The 12985-nt window shown below is 32.8% G+C and overlaps 2 protein-coding genes across 3 annotated transcripts in view; one reads left to right on the top strand and one right to left on the bottom strand.

Moving 5' to 3' along the window:
* Positions 1-12985, top strand: part of LOC118191029 (SAM and SH3 domain-containing protein 1-like) — an 810623-nt gene that overhangs the window by 725145 nt on the left and 72493 nt on the right. The window contains exons 11-12 of the mRNA XM_085815408.1: positions 6286-6437; positions 9673-9882. Of these exons, the coding sequence (XP_085671534.1) occupies positions 6286-6437; positions 9673-9882 (362 nt within the window). The remainder of the gene's footprint in view (positions 1-6285; positions 6438-9672; positions 9883-12985) is intronic.
* The window catches only part of LOC146999103 (uncharacterized), a 101181-nt gene that overhangs the window by 72856 nt on the left and 15340 nt on the right, over positions 1-12985 (bottom strand). The gene's annotated exons all lie outside the window — the stretch shown is intronic.

The following is a 12985-nucleotide window of genomic DNA, read 5'->3' as shown; positions in this document are numbered from 1 at the left end:
CGTTATCTCTGAAACAGCAAAAAATGCAAATGAAGAACTTTCCAAATCCCAGACAAAAAAAAAAAAAAAAAAAAAAACTTGCGAGAAGAAAGAACTTTTATCTCTATTTAAACACATGTAAATGTAACGAAACTAGAGCTAAACGTAGATCAAGTCGATGCTTTTAGTCAAAAAATCCTTCCAAAAAAACACGAGATAACACAGAAAAGACTTGTGTTCTGCCTGGAATGAAAAAATCAAGTTGCAAAAGTTTCTGTTAAGTTTAATTATTAGGGCAAAAACGAATAAAAGTATTACATGCTTACAAAATGGGAAAAGTTAACTCCCGTTTGGATTACAACGTTAACTGACCTTCTACTAATTTGCGAAATAATTCCAATTTTCTTCTGTCGTGTGAGGCAATGTAGAATTAAATGAAAAATTAAATCGTTTTTATCCTTTTTTGTTTGAAGGAAACAACTCAAATTTTTGTTATGGTATAGTATAAGGATTCAATAAATTTTCCTTAAATTTATTCTAAATTTTAAATCACAAGCTGAAATCGAATTTTTTAATCGATTTTAACAGATAGCAAAATGCGCTATGGATCTACATATCAGTAGCGCGGATCAGCAGCATGGGAAAGCAGCATGGATCTACATATCCCAAATATTTTTCAACATTTAAAACTAAAACATTTATTTCCATTGCATTATAAGGTATTTTCTCCCTCCTTCCAGCATGCCTTCGTAGTGTAAAGGTAGAACATTTGGCGCATATTCGAGAAGTCCAGGTTCTAGTTCCGGGGAGGGTATTGCACATTTTTCATATTTCCTGTTTCAAAATAACATAATGAGTCTACACTGGCGCCCGAACTAAAAGGTGGTGGACAATAATTCGTCGCCACCAGGATTTGGTGATTGTGTTCTCTGATCCCCAATCGCCCTTTAAAAGGGGAACCCTCCTTCCAAAATGCTTTCGTGGTGTAACTATAGCACACTCGGCGCGTATTTGAGAGGTACAGTTTCGAGTCAAGAAGGCATTGCACATTTTTCACTTTTGCTGCTTCAAAATAGCCTAATGACTCTACCGTATGATATTATTTTACACATTAAATTTGAAAAAGAAAAAAATGTGTGTTCTTTCAATACGTAAAATTATAGCGCATAACAAAATCCGACTGATAAGGTGCTGTAATACTTGTAATGATTCACAGTTAAACAAGTAAACAAAAATCAGAAAAATAGTTTAGAAGATAAAACATGATACTATATTTATACATATTTCCTCTGTAGTTACTTAAACCCAACTATATATTTTCGTGTACGTATAGCTGCGATTTCACAACTGATGCGTAATTTTACAAAAGGTATGCTTTTAACATTTCATTCTGAACCTCAAATATGCCCCCCCCCCTATGACAATGACCAAATCTGCGAACATTGTCAGCTGCAAAAGTGTGAATTTAGTAAACGAGCGTTCATGGAGCACATTTAAATGCCATTATGGAAAGCCGTGGTTATCCTTATGGGATAAATGAGATAAATGGGGTGACAGAAATACGCATGGGCAAACATAACTGTGAATTGAGCTTCCCGGAGAGGGAGAATACCAGTATATAAATCTAGAAAATGCCACACAAACGCATCCTTAATGCTGGTGTTGGAAGTTGCAATAGAAATGTTCTAGATTAAAGCTGAAGTTGACTAGAAAGGGTTAATAGTCACTGGGTGCTAGTTATAATCACACAATGAAGTCAATTAGACAGACATCGCAAAAGTGCACATATATAACATCTGCAAAGTTTTAAGACTGAATTCATCTGTTGAACCTCAGTGAATATGCCGAGTAATATTTATTATAACGGTTACTAAAATGTCTCAACTTTTATATCTTAAATTATCATTTTTATACTGAAAGGAATTAAAAAAAAATTTTTTTTGAACTCATACAATCGATTTCTGCTGTTACATGTTATCCAATAACATAAAAACAATAAATAATAAAGATTTCATTAACATAGGCATCAATGATCCTTAACCTTTTAAACAAATTAATGGCAACCACGTAACTGATGTTAATTACCAGTAACCACCTATAAATATTTTTTTAGAAGTTTCGAATGAAAAACCATGTAAATGATTTTTTTTCAAATTGGCAGAAAACAATTTGCAAGAAATTTTCGCTAAAAGGGAAAGATAATAGACTTTGTTATATACTGCAAGGGAGCAATAGACTGATGTTTCAGGTTAGAACTAAAGAAACTCGATAGGGTAAAAAAATTTTATTGATCTTTGTCCATTGCAATTATCATTAAAATTTTGATAATAAAGAAAAATATTATTTTTGTTAATCATTCCTTTACTCACAAGATATGACATTTTACAAGTTACTGATTGGTTCCTAAAGGGATATCTTACTTTAAAGGACACTATATCAGCACATATTTGGAAAATGTAGAAAACGTAAGAAACGAATGAAAGAGAAATTCAATAGAAATCTTCCATTAAATCGTTCAGAAATTCTGTGAGTACGCCAAGAAATGTATGAGTGTTTGTTTAATTAAATATAATAAAACACAGAAGTGCTATCAACTTAAGGGAAAAGACGCCTGCATGGAGAATTTCCTAAGGGAACTGGCTCATATTTATATTATACTTAAGAAAAACTAAATCTCCCATTCAGTCAGCCGTTCCCCGAGTTTTGAACCTGGATCGAATTATCAACATTAAACAGATTTATTTTCTGCACCAATGATGAATCCAGCGATAATGAGAGCTGTAGAGACATTAGGATTTTGTTAAGCAGGAGTCATGAAAAATGTGCAGTGTCCTCGCCGGGACTCAAACCTCAGATCTCTTGAATACGCGCCGAGCGTGCTGACCATTACACCACGAAACCATGCTAAGAAGGCGGGATAAATACCTTATATACTCTCAGTGTTAAAGGGCGACTAGGAATTAGGGGACCCAGTCGCGAAATCCTGATGGTGGAGAATCATCATCCACCCACCACATTTTTTTAATTCGAGAGCCATTGTAGAGACATCAGGACTCTTTTGAAGCAGGAGTCATAAAAATTAGGCAATGCCCTCGCCAGAACTCGAACCTCGGACCTCTCGAATACGCACCGAGCGTGCTGATCACGAAGGCACGCTAACTACGAAGGCATGCTAAGAAGGCGGGAGAAATACCTTATAGAATAAACGATAATATCACCGTTTTCCTGGATTACCGTTTTTATGACCTAGGAGTTTGATGTGGCTTCTGCAACTGAGTTACTTTCATCTGTACCAGCCTTAACCCTTAAAAATATTTGTAGCAAAATGATTATTTATATTGCATTAATTTATTTCACTTACGAAGTAGAGTTCAGTCAGCGACTTTTAATGGAATAGATAAATGGTAGTAAGTAAAAATATACTTTTGGAAAGGGCATGCATTGGCAGCTTTAATTTATATTATTTAATTTATAGTTATAAGTATGTTGCTATTTCTAAACCAAAATAAATTAACCAAATTAAATTGGAGATTTAAGGGGCGACTATAAATTAAATTTATAATTTCTTCTTACATATTATGGTTAAAATAACGCTAATATAATAAATAAGATAAAAAATGATGATGGAACATTATATTTTCTAGGTACTTTCTAGGTACTATATATTTTCTAGGTACTTTCTAGGTACTATTCATTATTATTTGCATTTGCTTCATAGTTTTATTAGAGAATATGATTCAAATAATATGTTATTGTAGTTTCTTTTTCAAAATATAGCTTTTATTAGTCCAAAGATGCAATTTGCCCAGAAAGACTATTAATTTCGTTTTGGGATTTTGCGCTGATTCACTATAAATATCGGTTCACCTCTCAAATTGTTGCCACCAAATATTAAAGTCCTGTATTATATTTAAAGAAATTCAATAATGAAGAATCTGCATAAATGTATGAATGTTTCTCGCATTGTGATTAAACAACGGTAGTTAGAGCCATCAAATTTTTAATAACGTAGGTTTCCAACTGAATATGGGCATCTGGAAGACCAAATTTGGAATCTGTTTTATTATCGAATTCATATTTTTTAAAACTTTAACGAATTTTTGATTAACAAACTCAATGATTTCAAAGCGAGCAGTGGTACACTTTTGCGGAAAGAAGAACTTTTTCATCTCTAGCGCGCGAAACTGTATATCGGAAATTCTAAAGACATGTTCATTTTAAATTTATTTTGCAGTATTGCCTTGAACTGAATTTTATAATTTACGTGCAAAGAACATAATATGTAATAAATAAAAGTAACACACAAAACGTTAAAAAACGCCCCTTTGGGTGCAATGTAAAATCTGAAAGCTTTCAGATCTTTATTTTTTTTTTTTATTAATTTTTTACTTGCATGAGATTTTTGCGTTAATTTGCTTTTGTATTTAATATTTAGGCCAGTAAATTAGTTACAATTTCCACCTGAAGTTTTTTTACATTATGAAGATCCATAAATTCTTTGCCATCACTAAAATCTTTAGAACTTTTCTTAATGGAAAATTAATCTACAGAAATCTAAAATTCTAAATAGTCTGCCATTTTTAAAATACGCGGTCAGAATGGAGGGCTTTAGGCATGCAGACCGAAACTTCCTGGACGAAATGTGATAAATGGTCAAGCAGTTTGGCCAGTAGCCAAACCGCTTTGCGTAATTCGAGCATTTAATGAAGCCCTTCTCTTTAGATAAGTAAAGTAATGAGCGTGATAAATCGACCTTTTAGGAAGAAAACGCAGTAATTTAGTTTTGAAAGGGAAAGAACGTAAAAGCAATGCACGTTAAAACATGCCTTTTGAGAGTGCGGCAGAAAATGTCCACATTACTTTGTATAAAAACTGACTCTTTTCCCAAGTTTATTTCTCTCTGCTTAATAGAATGTGCATTATGCATTTTTATAGGAATATATATAAATCAAATAAGAAGATAAAAGTGAACAATATTGGGGTGGATTTATAGCACCGCATTAGCAACATAAACGAATCTTCTGCATTTTTCAATTATATGTACCATAATTTCAGCAGACAAGGAATATCTAGAGTATTAAAAAAGTGCATTGTTACACTTAAATATTCGGAATTAAAATAATTCTTCACAAAACCTTTACAAATTTTACCTAGTGTTACTAACTGAAACACAAAACGTGAGCTGATACTACTGATTGAGTTGAAAGCTTTTTCAACATTCTTATATTCCTGATTTTCCGTAAATATTAACTAATGTTGAACCTACCGCCATGAACAACGTAAAACTTCGATACAGCACTTATAAATTATTGAGATAAATGTACGCTGTAATTTATTGAGACTAATGAATTAGAATTCGTTTTAATGATCTTAGCAGAATGTCTGCTATTTCCTCCCTAGAGTTTTTATTTTGCGACCACAAAAACAGTGAAAATGTAAAATGAAACTTTATTATACCTCAAATTTCTTATACTGCAGTCATCAAACGCACAATGCATAAACTTAAATTATCGTTGCAAAGCAGAGGCAGTATTTTAAGAAACGCAAATTTGCGGTTTCTCCCTCCCTTTTTCCTAATTTCTTTTACAGTGTTTCTTTACAATAATGATTTCTAGCATAGGCACAAATTCATTCTCAGACTCTAACTGAAGCACATTTAAGCGTATCATTAAAATATTCGTAAAATTTGACCAAAACTTGTGTAACAGCGACACAGCGGCAGAAAAACAGAACCATTGCATTAAAACGAGACAAATGTTTAGCCGAGTCATATGGATTTTAAACTCATGAAGAATAGAAAATATTCTTGGACCAAAATTGTATCATGAAATGTTGACTTTCGAGAATGTTGACATTTACAAGTAATTAAGACACAATAACACGCCGAACAAATACTAATTCAAAAGTCAAACGACAAAAATCAGCGTTATATTCTCAAATCAGCATATTTTTTTTAATTTGAAAATGCAACGCTGATTTTTGTTGTTTGACTTTTGAATTAGTATATTACAATTATTTTACAAGTAGTGATATTTTACAAGTAATTTGGAACTTTTATTCAACTAAAATGAAATCCTCCATAATTAAATTGCCACACAAAGATTCTCATAAATGCATCAGTCATCGTCTAATAAGTTGGTCTTTTTCTACCATTACGTTTCGCTACCTCCGGGGAAAAGGTGAAACCATTACGGAAAGATTAAGGGGCTGGCAGAAAAGGGTGGAGCAACCTCGAATCATTTCGAAAAGTGCCTTTGTTTTTACACTTGTATTCATTCATCATCACTCGACTCTAATATGTTTCAGATCACCAGAGTGCAATGTCGAGCAGCAATCAGGGATTCAGCAACACGGGGGAGGAGGAGCATTTCCCTGACCCTTGCAGAGTGCTAAGCAGAGCCAGGGCACTGGTTGACTGCACCCCAAGTCCTTACGATAAAGATGGACTAGCTTTCAAAGTAGGACATATTTTTATATTATTACTTGTGATATTTTTAGTGGTTCAGTTGCTCTAGTGACTATTGCAATGAATCAAACACGTGACAATAAAAGTCTGTATTAAATGGCTTCCATTCGAAATATAATTTGCGATGTGGACTATTTAAGCATGCTATCAATTTTAACTTCAGTTGCCACAAATTTGATTTTTCTGAGTTTTCATGTTTCAAATGAATTATAATATGCCCCTTGAATTCCAGCTGTCCACATCTCGATCGTTCGTCTTTCTAACCTTATATGATTAAACTTGTTGATGATTTATTTATATGTATGATTTTATTCTTTCTTCATTGATTAAAAGAGTAATATGAAAAAATAATTCAGTAGATTACATCTTTTTAAAAAGCTTTTAATTAAATGAATGTGCACCATGTATAGTTCGCCCTAAAATGTTTATAAAATATATTTGGTGAAAGTCTATTACTTAGATAGCTCTTCCAAGAAAACTTTCATTTGAGAGAAATAAGTGAAGCACCTCAAACTATAAAATAAGCTACAGTATCGAAGAATCTCATGGCGTCTGCCAGTTGATCTGAAAACTATCAAAAAATTTAAAGGTCAAAAGGCTCTTCAATACTAGTAGTAAGTCTAAATTAGGATTTTTCCCCAGAAAACTTTTACTTCAAAAAATTAATCGATCATACCAGGATATAAAATTAGCAAAGACCTCCTGACTCTTAAGATTCTATTAATTTGTACAATTGGTAAATAAAAACAAATCCAGTAGCTTTCAGACATGTAAGGACTTTTCTGTTAGATACGTGAGTCAGAAGAAAATTTTGAATGGAATATATGTAATTTTTTAAATCGTATTACAAGCCGTAAGTTTAAAGTTTTAATATTATATAAGATATCCTAGATTCATTTAATCTTATTAATTTAAATCAATAGGCATATATTTCTTAGATAAAATTTAGTTAATTAGGAATAATTATATGTTTTTAAGCAGATAAATAGCTTTTGTATTACAAGTGCAGAAAAAAAAAGAAAAGTATGTTCTTAGTTTTAATCAGATAAAATTTACTTCTCTTGTTAATTCTTATTGAATAATGGCTTTTAAATTCAGGCACATTAAAAATAGTTTCATCCTTTAATTTGCTCAGAAAACGTGTGCGCTTGAATTTTCTTTCCGGGAATGAAAATATTTTATTTTTAATTCGATTAAATTTGTTAAAACAAATATTACAAAGCAGAAAAATTAAATTTCTTAACTTCCATGATCTAATTATCAGGATTTTTAGGATATCCAAATGAATGTTTATCTCACTTGTCCAGGATATCAGAAACTCCGCTTTACTAGCAAGAAAGTGGTCGGATTTCTAAATATCTAAACGATGAGCAGAAACTGTTCGAAGTATCAGAAATAATACTTTTCTAAATCGAAGCCAACAAAAGCTGTCTTGAATCGAGCAGATTTTTTTTCGTTCCGTGATTTTCATATTTCATAACTAATTGACGGAATTAGGACCTCAGGGCTTTTCACAACTTCGCAAAGAAGTTCAATCTGTAACATTACAACTTTGACTAATGATATGCTCTTTCAACATAAACATATATCTGTATATGCAGAAACTCTGACTTTTCCAGTTTGCAGTAAATTAATATATGCTATAATATTACTTCAATTAAGTACAGTATCGTTAATTTCTAGCAATATTACATTAAAATAAGAAAACAAAATGGATGATAGTCTGTACATTTCTTGTCTATTTATTGTTATAAAATATGCATTTCCTTATAGAAATCCAGTGCACCCTGATGAACACTTGCTGAAGAAATGGCGCATTTTAAGCAGATAGTTTCGCCTATATTCTTAAAAAGAAGAGCATACTTAAAATTCTGCTGTTCAATTGTTCTTAGATAGTTTACCGAACAGTACTTCACACAAAGCTATACCTAAGACAGTTGGCTAGTTGTCGCCGCCCTAAGCTGTTGACCGACTTTAAACATAAGCAGTTTTAAATTAAATAACAATACGAAGCAGAGTCTATAATTTAACAACAATAAGGATTGCTATTTACGAAAACAAGAGTCCTTAAAACTCTGCGCTTTTCCCCCTTATCAATTGAGCACTTAAAATAACTTACTAACTTTGCATAGCAACTGAGAATACGGTGTGTACGGTGTATTTTAATTATGGCAAAGCACACTAGGGCTATCTGCCTAAGGGGAGGGATGCCTTCGGGGAGGACTTTTTAAGGGAAACTGGCTCGTATACACCTTACACATGGGGAAAACCACGAAAACACCCATGCAGCCAGCCCGTTCACGGGATTCGAACCTCGGACCGAACTACCAGTGTTCAGCGACTTTACCGCTCGGCCGCTGATGGGCCCAACTGAGAATAATACTGCCTCCTACAAATGCAACTGAGATTTTCTAGCGCAGCGTTTCGAAGGCAGCATCCGGCTTTCACTCCGTTAAGCACAAGTTATTACAAGTTAATCTGTTTAGCTTTTAAACTCTCTCGCATGTTCTCAATTTGCACAATATGCTTCTTATAATTAATTTGATAACCCCTTCTAATTTGAGTGATTATATGTGTCGTGAAGCAAGAGAAGGCAGGACAGTGTTTAGCTTACATTTAATTCTTGGTAAAACTTAATGTTTAAAACTTATTAATAATACACACTTTAGAGATCCATTGATACTTCATAAATGCTGGAGATCCATTGACACTTCATAAATGCATAAATATTTTCAGTAATTTGATTCACATATCATCGTTGATTAGATATCAAAATATGTGGACTATCTTTTATCTCAATCAAGAATATATGGACTACCTTTTATCTCTATTTAATAGGTTATCCTGTACGATATTCAAAACGATTGTTCTTGTACATAACATTTGAGATAAAGACATGGAAGATATTAATGAATAATTTCATAATTAATTTCAGGATTTTAATCTTCCTTTAACTTGCGTTTCCGAATCTTTAAGAATATCTGCGACTGAAAAATGCTAAAACAAACTCCTAAAAGTGTATGTAAGCAGCATTTTAATTTTAAATTCATTACCTTTTTTTAAATGGGTTTCTTTCCTAAATTTACGAAATGATCTTAATCTAAATAAAAGAAAAAAAGTAAAATGAATTTCATGTCATTTTGTTCTTTAAATTTGTCATCTTTATTCCAACAAAACTGTATTTTATAATTCAACACTTTTACAAAAGAACTTTCATCAATTTACAGAAAGGAGATATCATCGATATTCTCGCAAAATCGAGTTCCGGATATTGGGTTGGCAGGTTGAGGAATCAAGTGGGCCATTTTAAATTCATCAATGTGGAAGAAATTCAATATGGCGAGAAGAAAGGCACTCAGCGCCGACTTTCAGCCTTCGAACAAAAGTCTAATACTTCGAAGACTTTGGAAGATCTCTTAGAATACCTAGGTTTGGAGGTAAGGGTTTTTCTTTTGGTTTTTCAGTACATTTTGAACTAAGTTGCAGGGTTCCCGTTTACGAAATGAATCAAATTCCATAGGTTTCCATATAAGCATAATCTTGGTTATATGAAGCCGTTTCAATGAAAATATACATATGGTTGCGTTCTACGGGTTCGTGGATTTGGAGTGCGCAACAACATTGATGAAGAATCGAAACACAATTTATTCGCCACTATTACACAAGAAAATTTCAAAGACACGTTTACAGCCGTCGAAAAACTACGACAAACACGCTGAAACAAACAGCAACACAGCCTTCAGGCTACAATGGTGAAGACAGCTTCACGGCAAAGCACTAAATACAGCTCCCGAGGCGGTTCGGTCTCTCTCAAGCTAATCTCTGAACTCAAGTCACTACTACTGGACTCAATATACTCTAGATACTCTCCTACTCCACGTACAAGCAGGGTATATATAACTTTTGACCTGCCTTAAAGAACATTCTCGGGAAAACCAGTAAGGATTCGTTCTAGAATGTTCTCGCTCTGTCTATTTCACGTCGCCAGTTTTGTCGTCCAATGGGTGATTCCGCGCCAACTCTGGCAATTCTAACCCCGCTTTTCGGAAAAGCTGTCTTACCGCAACTGGCTATTTCGTAACAATATTGTAAATCTTCTAAGAATCCTGTGCGAAGAAAATTCAGATAAGCAAGCAATTATTTTCGCACTAAAGACTTCTTTTCGAAAAACTGATAAATGGTCTTGCAAAAAAGTTGTCACCATCATATTACTTAATCCTCTGCGCGGCTAAGATTTTCGCTAAGAAGGCACAAATTCCCCAAAACTAGTATGAGAACAATTTTTTTTTTATTTTAATCTAAAAACTCTCCTGGTAATTCATACCTGGATTTATGTACTTTTGATATATTGCCTTAATTTATTTAGCATATTTTAATATTCACGTGTATATACATTCTTGCAGATATCACAAAAAACATTCTAGGCCGTACATATAAGGCCTTGCCGCTTAGAGTATTAAATCATTTTCGCTTTGAAATTTAAGTATCGATTTAGAAACCGCAATACTGAACTCCTAATTTTGCTGTTTTGCAGATGGTATATGAAACCGGTAATCCTAAATGAATGTCTTTTTAAAGTAAAATATTTCTTTTAGAATGTCAGATTTGAAAACTTAAAATTGATTATAGCAATACAGTTTTCAAATATTTTATAACATCTGGAGTAATTTTAACCGAGGAGGATGATATCGATTTAGAAATTCGTTTCAGGTTTTTGTGTCTAAGGTAAGTAGTGGCCAAGTGGCATGACAAGTTTTGGTAATCTAAGAATGATAAGATCTTAACTTCTACACGTCTTGGCCAATAGTCAGTTCTTAAAGTGTTGCTATTCAACATGGAGTAAGATCTTTTATATTTCTTTCAAATTACAGCTATAATTAATTAACAAATGTTCGATTTAAAAACAGTGAACATACTCATTAAAAATTTGTAACTTTATTTATTTTTAGTAATATTTGTAAATGATGTAATTTATAATACATTTAAATGATATAATTTATCATATGTTTAACTGATGTAATTTAAGAAAAATTGAACAAAAAATTCTTGTAATTTTTATTCCATTATTTTATTTTAATTAACAGCTGGAGTTAATGCACTATGATTTTGTACCTTGGTAGAGAATAATGGTTTGATTTTATAATGTTTTCTGGTCTATAAGCATTCCTTTTGTTTAAGAAATTTGTATAGGAAATAATATCTAACTAGAATTATAGTCGGTTATTATTATATAATACATGTATTTTTGGTCTTATTCGGCTATGGCAACAAACGAAATTTTTGTTGAAATCTTTCCTAAGCTGTCGTAAGAAAATTTAAATTCCATATATTTTCATTAAAAGCTACCAAGCTACTTAAAATATATTCTAAAGACCTGCGTTATTTTATTCATTTTTTAAATTGGAATAATGGGCTTTCATTCTGTAGAATCTTATCGAAGCACCTTGAGTAAATATGCCTGCATGAATGACATTAAAGATAGTATAAAAAGTGTGCTTTTTTATTTAACCTGTCTGAACACTTTTACGTCCCACACGAGGCCTAATATTAAAATACAATTTTTTGCATTTTCTGGGGGGTATATAAGGTATTTCTCCCGCCTTCTTAGCATGCCTTCGTGGTGTATTGATCAGCACGCTCGACGAGTATTCGAGAGGCCCGTGGTTCGAGTGCCGGCGAGGGCATTGCTAATTCATTTTTCATCTCTCCAGCTTTTAAATAAATCCTAATGACTCTACAATGTCACAGAAACCTGTAATGTTTAACTTATGGATTCAAAATAATTTGCAAAAATGTTTGATGTACATCAGCTGTTACTTCGTATCTTTTCAAAAGAAATCTTTAAAATGTATAAGAAATCAGATCTAACAGAATGGGACCATTTTCTAAGCGAGAATATTGAGTGAAACAAAATTCCTTTCATGTGCTGGACCGTCGAACACTAGACAAATTTTAGGAGCGGAAGAATCTTTCATTACTGGATGGTGCGATAAATATAGTCCAATTCATCTTGCAACGGAACTTCTTCTATAACGCCTTGTAATACACGGTCCTTAGAAACTTCTTAGCAATCACTAAAATGGCCGTTAACAGCAAGTTTAGGAACAGTAGTCAAAAGTCTTTTTTCAGAGAGTTCTCGACAATAGAAATCGGTGGATGTGTTTTCAATCACGGCAGTGATACTGCATATCTACCATTTTTATCTGATTTTAAGGTCTCGCGAAATTTACATAACATAGCCTCTTGCAAGTTTTGTTTCAAAAGGCTTTCTAAAGGATCGATGATATCAATAGCTACTAACTTCCAAAGATCGACAACTGCACATCCATTAATCAACAAGAATAAAACGTAAATGCACTTTCATATACATTTGTTAATTCTCTCATTACTGTCCATCCTATGCAGTTAATCCGCATTTCAATTTTCTCACACTGCCAGTCATCAACTTTCCAGTAATATCTGCCCCGATAAGAAGTTATATTTTTGTAGACTTCCTTAAAGGATCTTGGTCATTATTATAATCACTCATCCATAATCCTT

This window comes from Stegodyphus dumicola, chromosome 1 (genome assembly GCF_044657685.1).
Source record: "Stegodyphus dumicola isolate Sdum_Otavi_A_Nest chromosome 1, ASM4465768v1".
Taxonomy (NCBI): domain Eukaryota; kingdom Metazoa; phylum Arthropoda; class Arachnida; order Araneae; family Eresidae; genus Stegodyphus; species Stegodyphus dumicola.
This window is presented reverse-complemented; position numbering and strand designations above follow the sequence as displayed.